Source organism: Cavenderia fasciculata, assembly GCF_000203815.1.
Source record: "Cavenderia fasciculata unplaced genomic scaffold Scf_ET2XIPL01CNAVH-3, whole genome shotgun sequence".
NCBI lineage: Eukaryota > Evosea > Eumycetozoa > Acytosteliales > Cavenderiaceae > Cavenderia > Cavenderia fasciculata.
The window spans coordinates 1,590,350-1,616,985 of NW_004457723.1; the positions used below are offsets into that span (position 1 = coordinate 1,590,350).

Genomic DNA, 26,636 nt, shown 5'->3' on the forward strand with positions numbered 1-26,636 from the left:
TTGTTGTTGTTGTTTGTTGTACAAGATGGTGATGAATGAATGATGGGTTTAAAAAATAAAATTAAATAAAATAAAAAAATTAAATATTACGAATGTGAATCAAATAAATATATAGATAGATATATATAATAAATGAATAGTGATGAATGAATTAATCTACCTGTCTGTCAAGTGTTTGTTCAACCCTTTTTTTTCTAGATTCTCAAAAAATTAAGTTGAACTTTTTTTTTTTTTTTTCTAACAAAATATTGGGGGGTTAACAGCGCCTAGTTAGGAGAGTGCACCGTCAGCATCAGTGGTATCCAAGACTTGTTCAGACAGATATTTTACAATGAGAGGTCTGATCGATTTCTGGTGCTCGGTGTAGCCGTGAGTGTGTTGCCCGGCAGAGGTTAACGACGCTTCAAGAATAGCTTCTGCTCTTTGACCTTTTACAAAGTCGTATCTGTCTTGCCAAAGATACCGAACCATATCAAATCGACCGTGTATGGCAGCCATCACCAGTGTCTCATCTTTTACAAATATTCCATACTCATCGTACATTGACACATTGATCTTGGGTGTATAATGTTTGACGAGGAGTTGTAACATTTTAATATTCCCATGTCTTGATGCCCAATTTAATGATTTAATAGTTGCACTAAAAAATTAAATAATTAAATTAATTAATTAAATTAACAATTAGTAAACTATTTTTAATTATTTAAATAAATTAATTTAATATTTAATATTTAATATTTACCTTTCAGTTCTATGACTTTGTAAAAATTCAAGTACTTGCATATTATTATGTTGACATGCAAGATCGATAGAATCACCAAGTTGATCTTTGTGTCTGTTGAAATGAAGGAATTTGATCATCTCTAAATCACCCTTTTCAGTTGCCAACTCTAGCAACCGAGGTCGCTTGTTGTAGACTGGTGTATATCTGTGTATCATTTGAAAACATGGGTGTTGGAGTCCCTTGGCAATGAGTATGTGAAATGCGTCTCTATAACCTTCAGTTCGATTGGCCAAAAGAAACTCCACTACATTGGCGTGACCGTGTCTGACAGCTTCATCGACCGCTGAAGTAGATGCACCCTCAGTCCTATTGAAATGTAAGAATTGTATTACATGTAAATGCCCACCTCTGCTAGCCATATTCATAGCTGCTGTATTACATAAAATAACATTATCTTTTGTTTCCGATCCATCACTTTGTGATAGCTTTTTTCTTTCATGTAAATATCTAAAAATAAATAAATAATGTTAGTATGCCTATCTCTTAATGTGTATATATATACGTTTATTTACATACTGTACAATATGTAAATGACCATTCTCTGCTGCCAAATCCATTGCATTATCATATCTAATCTTATTTGGTGGTGATTTTGATTCGATCAATTGGATTACTTTGAGATAACCTTTGATGGCAGCTGCTATGATTGGTTCAGATATAAAGCTGTGTCCTTGTTTAGAGAGATATGTAATGATCTCTAAAACCTTTTCTTCATCTTGTTGAAGACATTGAGTTAGATCAAACGACGTTCCAATATTGGTCTTGTAGGGATGTGGTGGGAGTGCACCCGATGCAATAGCAGATGGATGACAATGGTCTCTGAAATACCGAATAACATCCATATGACCTCCAATCAATGCTTGATCAACAAACGATCCCAACCAAGCTATAGTCGATGCAGGATAGAGCATTACTATTCTTTGGAGTAACACGAGGTTACCCCCTCGCGCGGCACCTTGACATGCAAACTGAAGCATATGACTGTTCTCTGTAATACCCATAGAACTACCCGACGAACCAGTCAAACTACCACTACCACCACCACCACCACCAGGTTTGATAACATTCCTCTCAAACTCTTCTATTCTCTTGAGTACTATATCATCAAGTTTAAAGAATGCAAGTAACTCTGCACTGTCCATGATCGTCGACCATTTGTAACATAGTCTCTCAGCATTCCTTCTTCGATTGACCCAATACACCAATGATATGATCTCTTTCTTTAATACTACATTACTAAATACTCTTGTAAATAACTCTTTCTCCAACATTCTTATTCTTTTATAACTAAAGAAAAGAAGAAGAAGATATCAAAAAGAAAAATTATTTTGGTAAACAACTTTTTTTATTTTTGTATGAACATCACCACAAGTACCCTCGAGCCTACAGATGACGACACGGTCGTTGGCAACAACCATCCCCTTTCAATTCAGTACCTACATTTGTTAGATAGTTTAGGTCTCCCACAACAAATATAGGCACTGAATTAAAAGGGGAAAGAATCAAATCAACCTTATTATTATTATTATTATTATAAAATCGTATCGTATTCTCAAGAGATTATTAAAAGAATATTATTATTATTATTTACTAATAATTCTATTAATAACTTTTATTTAATTTATTACGGGAATGGAGAAAAATGTATATTATTGAAAAAAAAGGTTGTTTTGCTATTTATTTAATTAATTAAATCTTTAAACAAACATTTTTAATTTCAGTATAGAAATCTATACTATATTCTCCACCTTCACGACCTATACCACTTTGTTTTTGACCACCAAATGGAGTTCTAAGATCTCTGATCATCCAACAATTAATCCAAACAATACCACTTTGAATTTGTTCGGCTATGCGATGTGCACGTGTAATGTCTTGTGTCCACACTGAAGAGGATAGACCGTATTGCACACTGTTGGCCAATTCAACTGCCTCTGCTTCATCTTTGAATGGGGTGATGGTGACAACTGGGCCGAAAATCTCTTCCATAATGACACGACTATTGTTGGCGAGTCCAGTGATAATGGTTGGTTGGTAAAAGTATCCATCCTTGTATTGGTCTCCCCAAGTAACATGGCTACGTTGTCCTCCGAGTTCGATCTTTCCACCTTCTTGACGTGCCAACTCTACATAGTACTCGATCTTTGCAAGATGCTCTTTAGAGACGAGCGCACCCATATTTGTATTTGGACAAGTTGGGTCACCAACAATCCACTTTTTAGAACGTTCAACAAACTCTTTGACAAATCGGTCATAGATACTCTGTTGAACATAGATTCTAGAGTTGCACAGACAAATCTCTCCTTGATTGTTGAATGATGAACGAACTGATGTGGACAATGTCTCTTCCCAGTTGCAATCTTCAAATATAACAGCTGGGTTCTTGCCACCCAACTCGAGTGACATCTTTTTAAGTGGTGCCATCTTTGCAATACGTTCACCTGTCACTGTGCCACCAGTAAACGAGATTAATGGTACATCTTTGTGTTCGACCAAAGCACTACCTGCATTTGGTCCATTTCCAAATACTATATTTACAACACCTGGTGGCACACCAGCTTCATTCAACACTTGGCCCAACAAATAAGCAGTGTAGGGTGTAATCTCGCTTGGCTTGCATACACAAGTGTTACCGACGGCAATGGCAGGTGCAATCTTCCAAGTCAACAGATATAAAGGCAAGTTCCAAGGACTGATCAAACCACACACACCAACAGGACGTTTGTGTGTATAGTTGATGGCACGTATTGGTGTATCCTGCATATAGGCATTCTCCTTTTCATAAAGAATCAATCCACCAAAGAATCTAAAATTATCAACACATCTTGGTATATCCAATCCTCTTGCAAGTTGTTGTGGTTTACCTTGATCTCTAGATTCTGCAATTACAAATTCTTCTAATCTCTTTTCTAAACAATTTGCAATCTAAATAAATAAGAGTTAGATTTAAATCTAAAATACATCATATATACCAAATAACTTTTTGTTACATACTCTTGTTAATACAGCCGATCTTTCTTTGACAGTAGTACGACTCCATGTTGGGAATGCCTTTTTAGCAGCTTCAACAGCCAAATCTATATCCTTTTTATTTGAATCTGGTACTAAACTATAAACCTATTATAATCATATTAGTATACATACATTGTATACTCTAATATATATTATATATTATACATACTTTACCAATTGAAGGATTATAATTATCCAAATACTTTAAATCGATTGGATCTCTGTACTCTCCATTGATAAAGTTTCTTATCTTTTCTATTGGTTGATTGTCATTGTTGTTAGTTGTTGTCATCTTCTTTCTCTTCTCTTCTTTCTTTGTGTAGTTTGTAGTAATATAATAGTGTTGGTTGTTTGTCTAACTACAAAGAAAATTAATTAAATTAGTGTGTGAAGGTTCAGCTGAACATAAAATGAATTTCTACGCAAATTGCTTGATATTTAATTTAATTAGTTTTTTGTGTAGAGAGAGAAATTCATTTTTAATTTTACCGCAAGCCGACAAAAGAAACATGGAATCTAACGAATGCAGTAGTATTAGTAATAATAATATAATATGTAGTAATAATAATAATAATGGATTGTTTCCATTATCGATGATGAATACAACTAGATATTATAATGATGGTGATATTCAATTCAGACCATTAGAAATTGATGACTATGATAAAGGTAGGTTGATTTGTCCACACCACCCATCATGTGATGATTATTATTGATCATTCCCTCTCTTTAATATATATATATATAATGTATTACAGGATACTCTGCACTATTATGTCAATTGACAGAAGCTAAATTCACCAAATCACAATACATTGAGAGATATAATCAAATGAAAAAGGAACTAGATAATTATTATGTAGTTGTAGTAGAGGATAAATCAAAATCAAAGATTATAGGTACTGGAACATTGATGGTTGAAAAGAAGTTTATAAGAGGTTGTGCATTATGTGGTCATATTGAAGACATTGTAGTCGACTCTACATATCGTGGAAAAAATCTTGGTCTAAAGTATGATTAATAATATTATAAAAATATTATTATTATTCCAGAGTCACTAATATCTCTATATCTTTTCTTTTTCTCTTTTCTCTTCCTCTTTTCTCTTCCTCTTTTTAGAATGATTGAACAATTAAAATATATAGGTACACTAGTAGGATGTTACAAGTTGATATTAGATTGTGATGAAAACAATGTAAAGTTTTATGAAAAGTGTGGTTTTGTCAAGAAACAAGCTATGATGGCTCTCTACCTACCTCCTCAACCAAAATTATAAACAAAACAAACTATAGTTATAAACTACACTACTCTACTTTATATCTATAAATAACAATATTTACAACGCGACTATATATCTAATCAAAAGATCTCTATTTTTCAATCGATCCGGGGACTACGCTAAATTTAACTTGTTTATTTACTTGAAATTCTATCGCCGAAGGGAGTTCACCTATGAAACATGACAGCTGCCAAATCGATGGGTAAAAAAATCATGGTGGAACAAACATTGAGAGCCAACCCCTCTTCCCTTGAAAGAAAAAAAAAAATCCAAAAAAAACTTGATTTTTTATTTAATTTTTTTTTTGATTAATCTTGGTTTGCTGTGAAGACACCTCTCTTCCTTTTTTTATTCTCCCTCTTTAACACTTTAACATCATCACATCATTGTTGTAATATCATACCTACCTAACACCCCTCCTCACCAAATATATATACCTTTTTTACACACACACAGTTTTAGATATCTTTAGTATCATCACAGTAGTAGCAGTAAAAAGAACAACCCTTTGTACAAATAATAATATCATCTTTGTAATTTAAAAAATCATATATAAATAATAATATAAATATAAAATCATGTCAGACAAACCAAATGTACTTGTACTCGGAGGTGTAGGATTCATCGGCAGAAACTTGGTTCAATTCCTTGTAGAGAAACAATTAGCCAACCGTATTCGTGTTGTTGACAAGGTGTTACCAGCCACAGCATTCTTTGGCAAGAAGCACCAAGAGGCCTTTGCCAACCCACAAGTTGAATACGTCCAAGGCAACCTCTCCAACACTGCCTCGATTGCCAAGTCGTTTGCCCTCGAAGGTTCCAAGTTCAACTATGTCTTTAACTTGGCCGGTGAGACCAAGTACGGTCAAACCGACGCCCTCTACAACGAAAAGGTCTTTGACGTCACTGTCAAGTGCGCCACCGAGGCTGCCAAGGTTGGCGTTGACAAGTTTATCGAGGTCTCTACCGCCCAAGTCTACGACTCTAACAAAAAGGCTAGCAAGGAAGATGCAAAGACTGATCCATGGACTTTAATTGCCAAGCACAAACTCAGTGCTGAACAAAAATTAAAGGAAATTGCTGGGTATGAAAAGAAAAATTAAAAAAAAAAAACAAACAAAGAAAAAAGAAAAGAACTAATTATATTTTGTTTATTTATTAATTTATTTAGATTAAATTATGTAATTGTTAGACCAGCAGTAGTTTATGGTCCAGGTGATATTCTTGGTCTTTCACCAAGAATTATTACAGGAGCAGTCTACAAGTATTTGGGAGAAAAGATGCAATTCTTGTGGACCGGTGATTTGAGATACAATACCGTCCATGTTGTCGATGTCTGCAGAGCCTTGTGGTTGTTGGCTCAAAAGGCCCCCAACGGTGCCGTCTACAATCTCGCCGACAAGGGTGATACCGCCGCCGAAGACATTAGCAAGATCCTCGAAAAGGTCTTTGCCATCAAGACTGGTTTCGCCGGTTCCATCCTCTCCAACTTGGCCAAGCTCAATTTGAAGGACATTTGCGAAGAAGCCAACAACAAGCATCTCAAGCCATGGTCTGATCTCTGCAAGGAAAAGGGTATCACCAACACCCCACTCACTCCATACATTGATCAAGAACTCCTCTACAACAACCATTTGAGTGTCGATGGTTCTGCCATCGAGTCGATCGGTTTCACCTATGAACATCCAAAATTGACCGAAGAAGCCATCAAGGAACAAATCGAATACTTTACCTCTCAAGGTTTATTCCCACAATTGTAAATTGTTTAAATTTAAAAATAATTAATTCCTTTTTTTTTTTAAAGAAAATAAATAAATAAATAAATTCTAAATCACCAAACAATCAAAAAAAATATAAATATCTACACTTCTTCTTTCGGTCGGCAATATAAATAAATAATAATATAAAAAAAAAAAAAAAAGTATAGAATATTCTATCGATATCTACAACAATGTAATGAATGATTGATAAATTATATATTATCTATATATAGATATTTGTTGTGAACGGATTAATTTAGTCCAATAATAATAATATTGATGATCCGAGTTGTGTCTTGATTGGTTATTGTTGATTGATTATTGTTATTGTTGTTGGTTGGTTGGGAATGATAGTAGTAGTAGTCCAATATTTGTTAGATCTTTCTTTAAAGGCTTTTAGTTGTGCGATTCAATGTGTTTATTGTTTAGAGGAACTATATATTAAGTGAATAAAGACCACATGACAGTGAAAAAAGAAAAGAGAGGATTGTTAGAACTATGACTTTTATATTACTACTACCAACTATGACAGTTGATTCATTTACATACAAGAGCTTCACCATCTTGTAAGAATTTATGCAAAAAGGGGATGAAACGGAAGAAATTGTGATTGGCAATAGAGTTTAAGAATTGTTCTAGACCCTTTCTACGTTCCTCGATGAATTCTGGTTCAAAACGTCCTTGTCCAAATAGAGAAGAGAGATTGTTGCCTGGCAATTGATGTAATTCACCAAACTTGATTGCCTTTGGTTTCTCTGATAGTTTTTGCTTCAAGTGTTCTCTTAGATTAACAAATTCCTTGTATCTTCTTCTAACTGTAAAGTCTCTTTGACTATATTCTGGGAAGGTTGTCTAAACAAATGAATGAATGAATGAATGATGTTAACATTTGACATGTCTTTGTTTTCACGCATGCGCGTGTAATGTAATAGAGTCATAACAAACATACCTGAGTTGTTATTTTGTATGAAATGTAATCATCTGTTCTAACAGGATCACTAACAATGATATTTATGTATTCTGGTTCTTGATAGTCACCCTCTATTCTCTTTGTTGATGATTTCTTGTCTGGTGTACTCATTTTTCTATATTAAACTCTACTATATATCTTTGTTGAATAAAAGTCTTTCTTTTCTTTCTTTTCTCTTATCTATTTTGTATATAAACACAAGTGTTTGAGTAAAAGTATGTATATATTTAGTTTTTATTAATATATAACTCTAACTATAATAATAGAATCAACAAACAAGTCAAAAGACAGAGAAAACTCCTCCACAGAAATAAAGTCAGCAAAAGATTTTTTTTTAAAATTGTAATTACTGAGGGAAGTATGTGTTTAAAGATAAAAGATCAATAAAGAATAAAACCACCACCACCTCCCAGGGTAATGAATGGATGAATGATAGACTGTTGCTCTGTATTTTTCGAGAAGACTGTCTGTATTCAATGGGTTGGGTATAAATAGAGACCTGATTTATTGAAATAATACTCTGGAGCAGACTTGAAAATTTAATACTCAAATATATCAGAGGTCTTGTGTCCATCTCGGCGATGAACTAGTTTCATTTTTTATTATTATTTTAAAATAATAATAGTACTCAGATAAAAAAAGAGAGAGACAAAGAAGAAGAAAGAAACTCACTAGTTATTATTATTGTTACTATTCGATATTTATCATCTTCTTTCATTAGAGATTTGATTAGAATCATACATTATTATTATTATTATTATTATTATTATTTCATCTTCATTTATCACATCTTTAAAGATCATTTATTTATTTATTTGTATTCTAGAAACACAACACACACATATATTTGTATATATATTTATCTATATCTCAATCAATCTACTATTAGTAGTAATTTTTTTAATATCTCGAGTAGATTGCATTTACAACAATGAGTTCATCAGATATGTTTGGTGTCAAAGCATCATTGAATGAAGACGTTGAGCTCGTTCCTCAACCAATGGATGCCAATGCACAACAGCCCGAGGATTCATCTGCATCGCACCACTCAAAACAATACCAACAATTAGACGATGCTTCATCACAACAACGTCAAGTAATTTTACAACAACAACAGCAACAACAGAAACAACAAAAACAACAACAACAACAACATGATCTAGAACAAGAATTCGAGAATCGTGATCTGATAGATAAGCTTGAAAAAGAAGAGAAGCAAAAACAACAACAACAACAACAACAACAACAACAACAACAACATAATCAAATTGATATAAAACCATTTGAAATTACCTTAAAAAATGAAACAGAACAAGAGTGTATTGTTTTGGTATCATCAGATATAAAGGCCAAGATTATAAATCATGAAGAAGATGGTGCAGGTGTTCAGACATTTTACATGTCCAAAGGAAAACAGGCACTGAAAGAAAAAGTCAAGTTTGATCCAACCACCGTCGTCACTTATCAAGAACACCTAAACAGGAAATCACATGTTGTCATTGGTGTCTCAGCCATTCCAGTATATGTTACATTTCTGGTTAAAGCAAAAGATGGATGGTACTATGTTCACAAGCTCAACAAAAAGGTTGACAAGAAAACTCTAAAAAAGACTCTCGAGTCTGTCCTCAAACCAAAGCATCTCAACCACTACTTTGGAAGAGTTACATCAGTCGATTTACTCAACATTCAACAAGTATTGGGACAAACAACTCAACTACCAAGCAACAACTTGGATCTACTGGTCAACACAATTCAAATCAATAGACACTTTGGTACTAAAGGCCCTCAAAGATGTTTGATTGACTTTGTCAATAGAGTATTGGAGTGGTACACAGAAGGAAAGAGAATCGTCGTTCAATTCTCTCAAATCTCTCAAATCTTTATCCAAGAGAGTGACAAGAGAATGACATTCCAAGTGAATGATCAACCCATGTTTTTCGATTTACAGAGTGGAAAGAGTATGAAAGATTTTACCGACTCTAAGCAAATAGAAAACCATTATGCTCAATTCAAGGATATCAGCAAGAGAGACATCGATATATTAAAAAAGTCGGAATTGGGAGCAAAGATTTCAAATAACCTCCAATATGTCCCAATCGGACCAACACCCGATAAACTAGCTGCACCACAAGGATTATTCCCTTTTAGAAAAGATGTAGAGAGCAAACCATTTTCAGAGTTGGTCATGTCATTGACTGACCTAAAGAGGAATCCTCATCTAACAGTTGATCATTATTTTCTCTACCTCAAAAGGTCATTTATTGACAATTTGGTGCAAGAGGTAAACAAGCCACACATTATAGCAAAAATATTTGAGCTTGAAGAACGTATGCTTTCCTTTTTTGTACTTATCCACCTTGACAAGTATGTAGTAGTGAACATAATCCAAACCATAATTGCATCATCATTAATACAAATTATCATTATTTTTTTTTTAAAATCTATGTAGTCATTGTGATAGTGGAATTCACAACAGAGAATCAATATTTAGCAAATTCCATGATCAGATGATGCAAATTAAAGATTTTAAACCATGGTTGTATGACAAGAGTTTTCTTCATATCCTGCAGGATTTCATTGAAAAGTCAATCAGATTTAAAGAGTGGAATCAATGGCAAGACCCTCATATCATTCTCTATTTGGGTATTCCATTTTTAAAGATTGACCAAAAAGTTTTTAGTTTCACTTTGCATTTTGCTGAAGTCAAAAACATTCTTTTTAACAACCAAAATGTTATTTCTTATATCAAGAATCAAATCCAATCTGGGAAAGCAACAATACTCAAAGATCTCTTACAACCTTTCATCGAACTATTCCAAATTTTTGAAGATGTATGTACTTTTTAAATGATCCAAATGTTTTTGCTCGATTATTAATATAAATATTGCTATTTTTTTATCAATTTATTAGGATATCCTAGATGATCGTCAACAACATGTCAATTTGTTCATTGAAATCATTAAAGTGATACCACAATACAAAGTGTTGGTAGAGCAACTACATGATCAAATTGCCATCGTTCCAAAACAAGTCAAATCACTTGTTTACAGATTCCATATTTATTGCCAACTTCTCAACAATGAAAACGATTTCAACTCTAAAGCAATTGAAGGAATTCAAAACTGCTTTTTCCAACTGTTCCGTCTCGACCCAGAACGTTTCATCGAAGAGAGTACAAACAAAAGCGATGAAATCAAACAAAGATTATTAGAGTTGGTTTCGAGTAAAGTTTTATCAGTGGCAACAAGCAAAGATGGTTTGAGACAACTTACCGATCTCATATCAAAACCCAACTGTTCAAAATACCTAGGGTGTCTGGTCGATGGAAAAAATGCCAAATCGATTTACACTCAATCATCGTCACAAGATCGAGAAAAGTTATTCACGTTTCCTCATGAAAACAATTCAATTGTCTCCACACTCCAAAACAATATTGTGAACCATCTAAAGATCGAGGAAATGGCAGATTTATCTTTGAGATGCTCTCATCATTCCTTCCTCTATAGTCCAAAGACAATCCCTACAACATCGGATCTAATCAAAAAGATTTCAATGATTGAAGAGGATTTCCGTCAATACTCTCCTAAAACCAAACTATCGTCCTCTCGGTTTACAGTTTTCAAAACTATATGTGATACGATCAGCGAGAAAAGTTTGGAGAAGGTTTATCTTTCAAAGATATTCTCAGATCTACAAACAGTACCTCCAACACTCATTTATATTCTATTGGCAACTCACCAACTCGAAAAACTAAATTCACAATATTGTGGTGATCGATCGACGCAGCATCAAGATATAACAGTTGCCCAATGGCACTTGAAATTAATGTTGATTAATACTGACCAAGGTTGGAATGAAGAGATCGAGAGTTATAATGCCCAAAAAACAAAGGTAATTAATTAATTTAATTAATTTCACTACTCGTAATATTAATTTTATTTTATTTTTAGTTTATACAAAAAATAGAAGCTATTTCAAACAAGATGATATTAAGATGGAAAAAGTCTTATCATCAAGAACAATATACCATCATTAAAACTATTTTGGAGGCTGTCAACAAAAAGATTGAACCATCAGAGGTCATAAGTGAACGATATTACAAACAGGTCAACGAGTTACATGGTCATTTCAGAGTGGTTGATTATCTCGATCAACTTCATATTCCTATTCAAGTTAAAAGAGACTATGAATCAAACCATGAACCACTCGACCAAATCATCGCAACAACAAAGGAATTAATTACAACTAAAACCAAAGGCACAAAATACACAATCACGAATGATGATACGATAAGATTCCTTTGTCACTTTGCCAGCAGCAGCAATAATAGTAATAACAATACTACTGATCAACAACATCGTATGTTTGACATTATCTTTAAATATTATGATAATGCAATGTCGCAAGATGGAAGATCAATGGATGGCATTGTAAAGCAAGTTTCGACATTTATGAAACAATTGTTGGACACCAATAGTGAAATTCCTTTGAATAAAATATTCCAATCGTTGGTCGTGGAAGAAAGTACTATCAATTTACAAAAAGAATTAAAATCAATGTATGTATTAAAAATAATTAAAAAAAACATTAATATAAAATATTGATATTAATTTATTTATTTTCAAAAATAGGTATTCATTCTTTGAACCTCAAAAACCATTCAATTTAGAATTAGAGGTTCAAGTCAAAGATTTTATTCAACGTGCCAAGTCATTGTTTGGTTATCGAGATAATATTAAATATTTAAATAATTTTTTCGAAACAAACAATTATCTGGTTATCACCAACAAGGATAAAGACTTTGCCAAAATTAACGAATTTTTGTATGACATTGATCAAGAAAAGATGACATTGGGTCAAAGCAAGAGTAATTTGGAATCTTTGAAGCCATTATTAGCAGGATTGGAATACAACGAATTGGTAATCTTTGAATACATCAATCCATCGATTTTACAGTTCTTTTCACAATTTGGAAAAGATATCAAAGAGGTTCAGAACAACTTTTCAACAAAGAATCAGATTCTCACAACCAATAACCTTTCAGACACTTATAACTCTGCATTGATGAATACATCGGTCCACACACTTCAGATGATCGAGAGTTTTGTAGAATTGTATCTCTCCAAACCAGTGACGCTTGAAAGTATCACTGATATTTGTTCAAAGATCAAACCATTGACAGCAACCAACTTTGCCAAATCACTATTCTGCTTACAATCATTTGGAACCAATTTACCACAAATCATTGGATTGTATGCATCAGCTGGTGGATATGATTCTGGATCAATCAAAGCATCGGTCAATCTTATTCTTGAAGGTTCAGAATTTAGATCAACCACCTCCAAATCTGTCAGTGGTTCTTCTGGATGGTTGATTGCCACTGGTATCGACAATGCAGCAATGAAAAAGGAACACACTCAAGAGGCAGTCAATGATTTTGTTCAAGGTCTCAAGTTTTTCTCAAAAGGAGAACAAATGCAACATGCAGATCACTTTGAAAATATTGTCATCCAACTCCGTTCCATTCACGAGTTGCACACCAACCTCGATCGTTTATATCATCAAAAATATCTTGATGGGATGGTTAGCATCAAAGTCGATTCAAATTGCTTGGCTAGCCTTCAAGCAAAGGCATCAGATTTGCAGAAGGACCTTGATGATTGGTTGGATGAAATCAATACTCTTCCCAGTCGATTGTGGTTACTCAAGATACAAGGAATATCATCGTTGATATTCAACTATAACTACTTCTTGAAGGGATTCAAGATTGTAGACAATGCAAGTGAAACTGTCAAACAAGAGTTTTTCACTGCACTAGTAAACCAACTTGCATACGCTCTCTTGCCATTTATCAAATACTGTTATCCTTGTTCATTCATCATACAGGAAGACATTCATGATGCATTAATCGAATTGAATCTATTTGAAGATATCAACAAACTTCCACTTGCAAACGAATTCTTTACAAAGTTGATCGGTTATTTGGATAAAAAGTCTCAGGAGGAAGATATTTCAGAGAGAGGACCAATTCTGGTTCCATTACAAGACAAAAACAACTTGTACAACTGTCTCATGCAATTGAACGACTGTATTCTACCACATCCATCACAATTGTTCTATGGATCATCTCTCTCAAAAGACTTTGAAATCTTTAAAAAGATTGTTGAACAATACAGAGGTTCATGTATATTCCTCGTTGGCATCCCATCAGACAAGATATCATTGCTCAACTGGCTCTCTGACAAGTATAGTAGTGGTGACTTCAATAATTTGACTCGAATTTATATCATCACTGCCACCAAAGATGCCTCTTTGCTCGACCTATTCTCGTTTATTGAACTGAATTCAACATCATTTGAAAAGAATTGGCAACCATTCAAAGATGCATGGGTTGATAATCGAAGAGGAGTACACAGCCTTCAGCTTGTATCTGGACCGAGTGGCACTGGAAAGAGTTTCTTTATTCGTTCAAAACGACAAGAGATTGCATCACAGTTCATCACAGTTCATGTTCGTCCAAACTATCAAATCGGAGGGTTTATCACAAAGCTCAAGAGTTTGGTCAATGAATCAAGTCATTCAAACAAAGGCCATGAAACGGTCACAGTACACTTTAAACTATCACCTTATTGTGACTTTGAAGCATTCAGCACAACGATCTATCCATTGATCACACAAGGATACATATTTGGTGATGGTATCAACGATTTTGTAAGTGTATCTGATCACTTGAAATTGGCTATCTTTGTCGAGATTGGTGACCCTTTGTTAGATGCTCACTACCAACCACACGAACAATACCTCCTCGATACTGTATCTCTCATCTTCCACTTGTCAATGCATTACTTCCACCCCATGACAGAGTGGCAGATTGGTGATGCCGAACTCATATGTCTTGCCTACCACGAACAACCACTCGGTTATTACCAGTTACCAGATCAAAGAAAGGCACTGTCAGTCAAAGAACCAGACTTTATCAACTTTGTGATGCGTGTATTGAATACTTTTGACTACAAACCAAAGTATTTGAAGGATACTTTATATTTGACACAGAAAAAGACATTCTTTAAATTGCTCAGCGAGAGATTAGAGTTCCTTAACAAACTCTATTACCCCTTTTACATCAATGTTGCCGCAGTGGATGAAGACAGAAAAGCATCGTATCAATCCTCATTATTACCTCCCCATGAACTCTTCCAGTTCTTTATTTACGAGTCTGCAAAATTAGCAGATCCAATTTACTCTTCAACTTCGAGTATTTGGGCCAATCCTCCTCTCATCACTGCAAGATCAAAACAAGAAATGCATGCGTACAATGAAGAACTTGGTATTTTCATGGATGGATGTACTGTCAACTACATTGCACTTGGACCATCAGACTATGGTTTGGAAAAGCGTGTTGAAACTTTGATCACATACGACATGGTCAACAACGATACAACATCCCTTAGATTGGTGATTGCAACAGCATTTGGGGTTGACAAGACCAATCTGATTTATTCACTTTGTTCCCAATTTAAATATGTCATCACAGCAGACTTTGCAGTTCGTCTGATCATCCTCCATTACAAGGCAAAGAATACCAAATCATTGGTGTTGACTGGTGACACTGGTGTTGGAAAGACTCACAATCTTCTCTTCTACTCTCTTCTCATCAATGCGATGATTCTTCCAGATATCGCATATGATATCAAAGAATATATCAACGGATATATTGAACAGTTCCCTTACTTGCTCAATAAGTATACAGTTGTTGAAAAGGTAGATGATGAGGTTCAATTGACAGACGAGCAAAAGAAAAATGATAAAATCGAAATGTCTGACAAGCGAAAGGAAAGAATACAATTAAAGCTTCTACCAGGTAGTCCTCCACTCGAGATGATACTGGAATTCCTTACTCATATTGCAGACTATGACCCAGAGGCCGAACTACAACAAATGGTTGTCTATCAACCACCACCACCTCAAGTTGAAGAGAAACCAGAGGAAATCAACTCACCAAGAAAAGTCGAACCACCTGCAATTCCAGAAGTCGTTGTTCCAAAGAAACAATTTTCATTTTTAGAATTTTGTCAAGGAATGGAAAAGTTGGTTATTGGTATACTTGAAAAGAATCAGCTCATCGATATCAATTCCTCTCAAAAGGCACTCCTCGCCGAATTAAAGTCCAAGCCATCTGGAGGTATCATCACCAAAAAGGATCAGTTGTTCCAATGTGTCAAAGAGATCATGACCGTTAACTTTAAGGATCTGTTTGAAAGAATTATTATGCATCAAAAGTATAGTTCTGATCAATTCATTGACAAGGTTAAGTCAATCATCGAGCAGGCAAACATTCTCAAATCGATTGGAGTGGATCTCAAGTTGGTTGTATTTATCGATGAATTCAACACAGCACCAGATGATACATTGGCATTGATCAATGAAGTATTTACTGATGGTGTATTGGATGGTTGTACAACTATTCCAGACAACATATTCTGGGTTGGTGCAATGAATGAACCAAAAAAGGTCCAAGGTTCTATTGACCACACCGGCGTCGATACCAAATCAACAACCCAATCATTTGTTGTCAAACCCATACCACCATCGATGCGTAACCTCACACTCAGTTATGGAGAGTTTTCAACAGACAATGAAACACCATTCCTCGAATCATTGTTCACTCTCCGTCCTAACATTTGTCCAGAGATCAAGGATGTGTACAGCCCCATGGATCAATTTAAACGATTTATTCTTGTTGGACAAGATGCACTTCGACAGGTCAAACAAGCACGTACACATGTATCGATCCGTGATATCTATCGTGTCATTGATCTTTACAATTTCTTTAGAACTCATCAAGTTGGTATATCCATTCTCAATGTTGCTATTGGAGACACAAACAATTCAGAAGAAATCATTCATTGGTGGTCAATGATCGTCAGTATGGCACTATCTTATTATATTCGTGTCGATCCAGCAACTCAAAAACGATCTTTTGTCTTGAATCAATTCAACAAATTTTTAATGGAAGAATCACCGGCTGAAATCGGTCTCAAGAAAATTGGGTTTTTGGGAGCGTTTAACAAGGTCATCAACTCATTCTGCAGTTCAGAATACACTACTCTACCAGCTGGTATTGCATTGACAGATACACTCAAACTCAATATATTTACTATTGTTGTATCAATCAACACTTGTATTCCGATTTGTATCGTTGGACCACCAGGTTCTTCAAAGACACTGTCATTCACTATTGTACTCAACAATATCAATGCCAACAAGAATGACAACACAACCACCACCATCAAAGGAAACGAATCACCTTGGAGATTGATGGTTGGTGCAGATCCATTCCGTTACCAATGCACACCGCACACCACCGATATAGAGATCAAGAACAACTTTGAAAATGCTATCAACCGTCAAAAGGTGTACAACATATCTGGTGGTAAACGAGCAACAGCATTCTTTGATGAAGCAGGTCTTGTCAATGAATTTGACTCACCCATGAAGATTATGCACGACTATCTCGATAATTTGGCAAAAAAGATTACAGAATCAGAAGCAGAGATATCAATCATCATTCTTTCAAATCGTATTCTTGATGCTGCTAAAACAAGTCGTATGATGATGCTCATGCATCCGCAAACCACTTCCAATGATGACAAGATGATGTTGGTCAAAGGATGTCTGTTCAAGGATAAAAATACCATCAATCAAATCGATATCTCCCAAGCTCTCTGCTCAGCCTACAGCAAGGTCAACACATTTGCCAAATCAACCAAACCAGATATGTTCCATCAACGAGATTTTGTTTACTTTTTACATCACTTGGCAAGAGGAATGCATCAAAACAATAACTATCTCAGTCCACAAGTATTGGCAACAAGTATCGAACGTAACTTTGGTGGTGTTCCACCCGATCAGATGAAGAAAATCATTTCTATGTTTATGGATGAAATGGCTTTCCACAATCAAACACACTTTGCCAAAACTGTCAATGCAGTCTATGAAAGAAATGACAACACGATCACCAGAATACAAGAATCATTACAAGAGAAGTTACAACCAACAGAAGATCCAGGAACATGTCCATTCAGATACATCATGTTAATCGATCCAACCGAGAATGAATCATCACTCATGGTACTCAAGGAATTAGGTATCAAACACAAGGTCATCAGAGTTGGTGGATTTGAAAACGACACACAAACCAGCAGTTTGATCGATGTTGTCTCTCAAATCAAGAATGAAATGTCAGAAGGTGGAACTGTTGTGTTGGTCAATACTCAATCGATTGATGCATGTTTCTATGATGTATTCAATCGTTACTTTACCAAAATGCCACATGACGATAAGATCTTGACAATGGCCAATGTATCATTTGCCAACCATACAGTATTCTGCCAAGTACATCCAGACTTTAAGATTATTGTCCACTTGCCACAATCTCGACTTCCCCAAACACCATTACCATGGTTAAACAGATTTGAAAAGTATCATCTTTCAATCAACACAATGGTTGACCACTATATCTCTCAAAACCTTCCACAACATATTGAATACTTTGAAAAGATGAAGACATCAGCCTCTCACTTTGTCAAAGAATTCCATACTGGATCATCAGAGTCACTTCTTTGTGGATTCTCAGAGACTGGAACCATCCCATCATTGATCTACACCACTGCCAAGAAACTCTATGAATCTGGATCCATCAACATCCAACCACAACGAGTTGATACATTGGTTGGTGTTGCTCAACTACCCAACACATTCAACTCTGTTGATCATTTTGAATTCCGACTTCTCAACTGGAAATTATTACAAATTGCACGACCTGAAAGTGTATTTAGATGTCTATCGATGCCCAAATCATATGTGGAAGAGTTCCTTCTTCGTCAAGAACACTTTAACCTTTTCCATTTCATCACCGATCTCTTTTCCAAAAAGTTTGTCAAAAACGAGAATGTTTCCAATCGATGGATCTTGTACACTCGATCTTCATTGACATTACATCATCTCAAAGATATCACATCTGACAAAACAATGAAATCATTCTATGATATCTTGTTACAGTCCATCTCTGAGAAAGACAAAAAAGTGCTCGAGATTGACACGTTGGCGACACTCAAGATTATTCAACTGACATCAATCAAGACAAGTCAACAATGTCAAGATATGATCAACGAGTTTATCAAAGATGACCGACAAAAGATATGTTTGGTCATTGCAGACATGGAATCAATCAACCAACACCAAGTCAACTTTATCAACGAACAATTTGATACCTCTCAATCCTCCAAGATTATGGTGACTATTTGTCATTATCCAGTTGAATTCTCATTATCAAATCAAGCCAAATTGAATAGTATCTTCCTCAATGATACAGAATACATGTATATCGATTCATTTGGAGTCAAGATTGATTCAGATTTAATGGAATGGGATCCAAACATCAGATCATGGTTGTCATCTGCTTATCGATTGGATTATCCAATTGATCCCACTTCATTACATGACACATTCGAATCAATGTTCTTTACTCAATTGCGTCTTGTCTCAAACTTGGCAAGCAATAACAACTACCTTGGTATGGAGGATGACCATAGACTATTCTACCTTGAATCTGAATGTCGTGGTGAAATGATCGAGAACCTATTCAGAGCAAACTCATCTTGGTACAAAGCAGTTGTCACATCATTCACCAACAAATGGTCAGAAGACGATCTTTTAATGACGATTATCTCCAACATTTCCGACTTGATTCTCACTGGCAAGTTGACACATTCATTTATTGATTCAATCAAAAGTTCATTGGAATCATACTTCTATCCAGTCATCTCACAAGTATTCAAATTGGTGACCAATTATCAATCATATCCATCAATCCAATCACTTGATGAACCAAGCAGCCAATTGGTGTGTGAAATCATCAAATGTATCAAACTACCAAAGATATCATCCAATATCGCACAAAGATACGAACCAATCCTTCTTTCTCGTTCACCATCCAAAGATCTCAACACATCTATTCCGTTATACCATTCGATTGCACAAATCCTTTCATCACTATTCGAAAAGGTACTCCACCGATCAACCAATCGCGATATCAATTATACCTATGATCGATTTGTCAAGTGTGTCAAGAAAGATCCATTTGGAAGGGTTGTCGAATACATTGATAACAATCTTTTGATGGCTTATCAATCAGACTTTATAAAGTACACACTCAATATTGACAGAAATGATTCATCACTCATTGCGGTAATGGAGAGTTTATTCTCAGTCAAGCACTCTGGTATCTTGCAATACACAGTTGCACATCACTTTGGATCATCAACCATCAACTTTGTCAACAATATGACCACTCCACTCTTACAACTATCACCAGGCAACAAGATCACCAACCAACTGACTGCTGAAAACCTAGAGAGTACACAGACCATCAAATCTGTATTCTCTCAAATAACAATAGATATCATCTACGATCATGTTGTTAAAGGTAAAACAATTGATCCAAATAATATTGTGGAATGGACATCGAATTGGGCGTCATCAATGACAGATCTCTTTAATCGAGTTTCATTGGAATCATTAATCAAGACAATGGACAAACCAGACAAACTCAAAGCCATATACTTGTCGATGGTATATCAATTGGTAATGAACATCGCAATGACTGCTGATGATATCGATATTCCAGATAGATTGAAACATGTCTATAACTCAGTCAGACCAATTACATTGTTGGACAAGTGTCTCCTCGAAATCACAACCCAATTCTCAAACAACTTTAATACATTTGATATTGGTTGTTATTTGGATGTTATCGGACCTTTATCTCACTTGTCAGAGCCAATCCTCGCTGATTTCCTCAGCATTATCAATATCGATGGTTCATTTGAACAACACAGAGATTATCTCAAAAAGATACCATTTGGTTGGTTATGTAATATCATTGCATTCCAACGACCAATTCCAACTCACAAAGCACGTTACCAAAAGTTAATCAACACCAAGTTTGTCAATCTAGAGATCCAAGCCAATCCAGTGATGCTTTCTTTATGTTCATCACAGACAACAGAATTCACAACATCAACAGACATGCTCATTCCTTCAGATCAAGTTCTTGCATTCTTCAAGATGAACATTGAAAAGTTTAGTCAATATCCAAGAAATCCACCATTGATCGATGCAATCTATTACAACTTTGTTCAAGAACACAAAGTAACATTCGATGACACCAAACAATCAGAACTGTGTAATCATTGGCTCAATCTCTGTAAAAAGACAGATGCAATGTCAAAGATTGAACTTCTTGCACTCAATACCACTATTTTAGAAGTATTCACAAGCATGTTGGCCAAAGAATCATCATTGGATACATTTGTCGAAGGTCTCAATCTAACAGAGAACAAAGCATTTGGTCAAATTCTCAAAACCCTACTTTCTACAGACAAGACCGAAGAAAAGACAGCACAAATCAGTTGCATTTGGAATAGAATATTCTTTTTCAACAAGATCCAAAGTGAATCGACATTGATTCAGCTTGTCAGCAACGAGGAACTCCTTAAACTACTTGGATTGGCTGAATTCCATATCAAGGCTGACAACATTCCAAGTCTAGGTGTCTTACCATTTGTATATTACCCAGACTCACCAGATGGTATTGTTTACAACAAGATATTGAAATCAGTTTGTGATTGTTCATTGGATGCATTCAATGAAGTATTGGCACACAACAGTGGAACAACTAAACAACAAGGATTCTTTAGAATGTCTCTCTTTTTGATATCATATCAAATGTATCAAGAAAACAAAGCTCCTCAAATCGAATTCATCAAACGACAACTCAAACAATCAGTCATCGATATCCTCTCACTTACCAACTATCTCCCACTGTTTTTCAAGATTCTTCTCGCACAATTTGATCCAACGGTCATGTTTGATGAACTTCTCAAGAGAAACAATGATTTAACACCTCGAGAGACATCAGCCAGACACATATGGGTCAATAGTGTTGCCATTGCCATTGGTTCAAACAACAATTCATATCTCTACCACATGGTTGACAATAACCCATTCTTGGTCGCTGGACAATGGTATCCTGCATGTGAAGGTCTATTCAGAGACTGTGGTATGCAGTACGATATGGGTACCACCATGAAAATAGAGTGTATGAGTGAGAGCTACCTCAACAAATACTTGATTGCCGTCACTTTTTGGAGTTCTTTTGCATGGTACGGTTCAATTTGCGACCAAGGAGTTTACGAAAAGTTGATGTCCTCAAAACTTCATTTTGTCAACGATGAAGACTTTTTGGACCCCAAACGCAAAAACGGCGGCCCTACCCACAAAAAATTTATCGACTTTATCAACCATCGTGCAACCACATCGTTTAACGAAATCATTGGCACCAAAGAAATCATCGACGACAAGATCGAGACTGACCATTTCGTGTCTGAATTGCTCTACAGCATTTGGAACGATTGTTACGACTCACCTGCTCCTCATAAAAAGTCAACCTTTGCAAATCGAGCTGAAGTGGTCGTCTATGAAAACTATCTCACTGAAATGATCAAGAATGTCAAATCACAATACACACAACTCAAAGCAGATCGTCTACAAGTTTATTTTGCCAACAGCCTCATCACATCAGTTCGTCAAAACCTCACCAACGTATTTTCATCACCACTCTATGAATACCAATCAATCTTTAACAACTTGTTCGAACAGTTTGTTATTGAAGAAAGTCAACCAGACGGGTCACCCAAGGATATGGACCTGTTAATGTATTTCACAAAGAATGTATCAGCTATTTGCATCAGCAAATATTTCAAGAATCTGATTCGTTTCCTCAAGTTGTTCTATCAAATGTTTGCAAGAAGATTACCAGAGAATTATACAAACAATACAATCTCGGAATGTATGGAATATCTCACGAATCAAAAAATTGAAGATGAATCCAACATTGAAGAAATGACCAAATCATGGGAAGAATTGAAATCAAGTTGGATTGAAATCACCAAACATCTCAATGTTCTAGAAGGTGGTTGTCGTGCTCGTCCAGAATACGAAAAGATCATTCCACCAATCGATGATACCACACTAGTCAGTCAACTAATCAACATGCCAGAGCTTAAAAATGGAGGTGGTGAAATTATTAGACTGATTAACAATTGGATGACCGATACCCAAGGAAAAGTTGTCTCAAAGATAACTATTGCTCCAAAGTCAGCCCTATTTGAATCTATTCTCGAAAAAATGATGGATAGATTGGAAACAATGGATATTGGTGAAATTCCATTCGACTATGGAGACAACTATCTCTTGTTGGGATCCAACTTTGAAGTTGCAGACTATCAAAAGTTCCTCATCGAATCAGTCTCTCATTACCACCAATTCCAACGAACCAATTTCCATCCAAACTTGGCACTTATTCAACAAAAGTTGATCTACAAATTTGCATCTGGAAAGAGTACTGGTCGACAACTCAAGAACTTTACTGGTGAATTCCCATTCAAAAGAGTTACTGAAAACAAAGATCAAACCATTGAAAAGCTTCCACACTCTCGACTCGTTCCAGAACCAATCAAAAACTTGATAGATATGAAAGATCAATTGGAATCAAAGCTCTATGCTCATGAAATCGTCACATCAACATGTATCCCAATCACAGCTACATGTCGATCTAAATTGAGTTCAGTCAAGTTGGAATCATTTGCCAGTAGTTTGGTATCAACCATTACTCGATTGGTTCACAAAGAAAAGGATGCTGAAGATATCGGTCTTCCAATCATGCATTTCAACTCAAAGTTTGGAATTGACAACACCAACATCCCATCTCAGGTCACTAAATTGTTGGAGAGCATTAAGATCAACAACATCAAGACATTGGCAGACATTGTAATTCAAGGATATCTATCTTATGGTTATTTGTACTCAAATGTAACCAAAGAACCAACTGATCCAAATCCAGACTTCATTGACCAGCTAAATACCATGAAGAGTTATTATATTACAGCCATCAGTGGTGGTGGATTAGAGATACACAAAGGTATCCAATATCTCAAAGGTATTGTTCAAGATTTATGTTCTCAAGACTGTATCAATGATATCAAAAAGTCACAACCAGACCATCACCTCAAACTCTTATTCTCACATATCAACAACTCAAGTATGCCATTGGATATCATCAAAGTTGAAGAGATGACATCACCAACTCTTCCAATGTCATACTATGCATACTTTATGAGAACATTACATGAAATCCTTTCAATTCTCTATTTGGATTCTCAAAACAGTCAAAACCAAATCAAAGAATACAACGAACCTTTTATCACTCAATTCAACGATCACACAAAGAAACTAAAAGAAAAAGAAGAGGAAGAGAAAAACAAACAACAGCTCGATAAATCTGATCAAGACGAAAAAGAATTAACAATCGAGGAAAAACAAGACCAAGATCAAGAGGAAGAAGAAGAAGAGGAAGAGCTTATAGAAGATAAGAAAAATCCGGGCAAAATCAATTTCAACTTTTATGTCAACAACTATTGTTTCTTGGATGATGATGGTGATGATACCAAGGAAGAAGAGGAGGAGGAAGTTATCGAAAATGAATTCAATTTTAGTCTCAGACCAATTCTTCCAATCAAGAATGTAGACATTGTTCATTGTCTATTCAATTGGATCAGATATGCCAATCACAACATCCCAATGATGATCTCCAAACAAAAAGACTTGGGACCACTCTCCTCACTCTTTCAAAGATTCTGGTCAAGATGTCAAAAGAACCAAACATCTCCCATCGATATCTCTAAACTCTATCTCCAATTCCCAACTGGAGCCTTCACGTTGTCAGGTGATTTATTGATTCAACTATTGGCAATACTCGCTCAAATGGAAAATGATAATGGTATCAAGAAACTTTACAGTGCAAAGATTCAATCGATTTGTGGTAAATGTAAAGCAACAGTTCCAGACAGTCAAAGAAATGAAAGCATGCTCTTTGAAAGAGTATTACCATTACGTCAAGATACCAATGTCCAAGATCTAATCAAAGACATTGTCAAAGATCAAAGTTCAAATACATTCTTGTAAGTTAATCTCGTCGACGGGGAATATAATGCTTTAAAGAAGAAATATTCTAACATTTTTTTTCTCCTTTTTTTACTTTAGCTGCAAATACTGTGGAACATATAAAGCTCCAGCAGTCAAACAATTAATGGAAGCTCCACAATATTTGTTTGTCAGTTTCAAGAGATATAATGATGAAAAGGAAAAACATCATTTACAATATCAAGAAACTATTAAATTGAATGAATACTATAATTCCTCTGGAATGAGATACATGTATAATATTCAATCAATTCTCGTATGTATTTTAAATATCAAAATATCATAATTATTTATTTATTTATTTACTAAAAATTATCATTTATGATTCTAGTGCCGTGAAAAGAACCTAAACAGAAATGAAGAACCAGTATTATATATCAAACATCGAGAACAAGATATTCATCTTAGATGTGCAACCACTAACAGTGTGATTACGTCAAACATTGAAGAGAGTCTATCAAGAAATTGTGTGTTGTTGATTTATGAAAAGGTACACGAGCACAAGATATCAACTCCAGAAGCCGCCACACCCATTGTCGATGAAGTACCAGAGAAATTGAAAAGACCAACCTTCAATCCTCCAAAGAAACAACAACCAATTGTTGATGCAAGCTTCCAACCTGGTTATTTGGCCGTTTACGATCCTCATTCAACAGAACAACAGCAAAGAGGTGATACACCTGCTGTACAGCAGTACCAGGATAATCCAAATCGCACTGTCACTCCAATCCCAGCTACCCTCCCAACAAACAGTACCCCCAACACTGTTAATATGACGTTGACCCAAACCAAACCAACCCCTCAAGTCGGACTGACGCAATCAATTGTTGATGGTACCAAGGATGCACATTTCCAACCAGGCTATCTTTCAGTAAACGACCAACTTTTCCCAGGAGGAGATAAACCAAAAACCAACCCACAACAAGATATTTCTTCCTCTTCCAAACCAAGTCATCTACGATCCACTTCGACACTCCACTTAATATTTAAAAATGAAGAGCTCTTTGATTGGATCAAAACTACCCTCAAAAATGACGCCTGTGTGAATGATTTCATTTCAGATCTACAAAAAGAAGGCATTGACACATTTGAAAAGTTGTTTTCAGCAATGGACCAAGATCTCGAGAAGATAAAATCTAAATTCTCATCTCGTTTGAAAGTAGCCAAATTCAAATTTATTTGGAGAGATGCCGAGACACGACGTCAACAAAGACCCAAGGTTTTCGGAAATGAAGATATATTTAATTGGATCAGAGCATACCTTCCAAATGAAAACAATATTGACCAAATTATCATGGATCTCGAAAGCAATTCTATAGACACCTTTGATATTTTGTTTGCATTTATGGACGAAGATTGGAATGGTATTCAATCTAAATTCTCATCTCGTTTGTCTCAAAACCATTTCAATCTCATTTGGAACAACGCTGAGGAACGACGCCAGCAACGAACGCCAATTCCAGGCCACCAAGAATTCATGGAATGGGTTAACACTATTGGTTTCAGCAAGTCCTCATTGCCTCAAATTCATGAAGTCCTCGATGAGCTTGGTGTTGACGATTACCCAATCCTCGAGGGTGAATTGGAAGATTTATCAGACTCTGGTAATTTATCAGTCTTTAGTTTAGCTCATCGTCTATTATTCAAATCTGCTTACAATAGAACCATTTTCTAATAAGATTCCCAATCAATAAAAATAAATATATAATGTTTTACAATTAATGTTTT

At 35.4% G+C, this 26,636-nt stretch overlaps 5 protein-coding genes across 5 annotated transcripts; 3 read left to right on the plus strand and 2 right to left on the minus strand.

Annotated features, from left to right (window-relative positions):
- Positions 1 to 270: 270 nt before the first annotated feature.
- On the minus strand, positions 271 to 4,088 carry DFA_07461 (aldehyde dehydrogenase; the record flags this gene model as incomplete). The annotated part of the gene is made up of 7 exons (XM_004367263.1): positions 271 to 640; positions 743 to 1,231; positions 1,301 to 2,071; positions 2,172 to 2,335; positions 2,492 to 3,709; positions 3,779 to 3,901; positions 3,966 to 4,088. The coding sequence occupies 7 exons, from the start codon at positions 4,086 to 4,088 to the stop codon at positions 271 to 273; spliced, it is 3,258 nt and encodes a 1,085-aa protein (XP_004367320.1).
- Positions 4,089 to 4,305: 217 nt separating this feature from the next.
- Positions 4,306 to 5,072, plus strand: gna1 (glucosamine 6-phosphate N-acetyltransferase; the record flags this gene model as incomplete). The annotated part of the gene is made up of 3 exons (XM_004367264.1): positions 4,306 to 4,465; positions 4,555 to 4,807; positions 4,916 to 5,072. The coding sequence occupies 3 exons, from the start codon at positions 4,306 to 4,308 to the stop codon at positions 5,070 to 5,072; spliced, it is 570 nt and encodes a 189-aa protein (XP_004367321.1).
- A 581-nt stretch (positions 5,073 to 5,653) lies between these two features.
- Positions 5,654 to 6,886, plus strand: DFA_07463 (NAD-dependent epimerase/dehydratase family protein; the record flags this gene model as incomplete). Its single annotated transcript, XM_004367265.1, has 3 exons — positions 5,654 to 6,159; positions 6,247 to 6,831; positions 6,880 to 6,886. 3 exons carry the CDS (start codon positions 5,654 to 5,656, stop codon positions 6,884 to 6,886), a joined length of 1,098 nt encoding a protein of 365 aa, XP_004367322.1.
- Positions 6,887 to 7,260: 374 nt separating this feature from the next.
- DFA_07464 (uncharacterized protein) lies at positions 7,261 to 7,916 on the minus strand (the record flags this gene model as incomplete). Its single annotated transcript, XM_004367266.1, has 3 exons — positions 7,261 to 7,269; positions 7,385 to 7,687; positions 7,785 to 7,916. 3 exons carry the CDS (start codon positions 7,914 to 7,916, stop codon positions 7,261 to 7,263), a joined length of 444 nt encoding a protein of 147 aa, XP_004367323.1.
- An 820-nt stretch (positions 7,917 to 8,736) lies between these two features.
- DFA_07465 (uncharacterized protein) lies at positions 8,737 to 26,583 on the plus strand (the record flags this gene model as incomplete). The annotated part of the gene is made up of 7 exons (XM_004367267.1): positions 8,737 to 10,169; positions 10,255 to 10,636; positions 10,716 to 11,696; positions 11,756 to 12,363; positions 12,437 to 24,886; positions 24,969 to 25,164; positions 25,240 to 26,583. The coding sequence occupies 7 exons, from the start codon at positions 8,737 to 8,739 to the stop codon at positions 26,581 to 26,583; spliced, it is 17,394 nt and encodes a 5,797-aa protein (XP_004367324.1).
- Between the last annotated feature and the right edge of the window lie 53 nt (positions 26,584 to 26,636).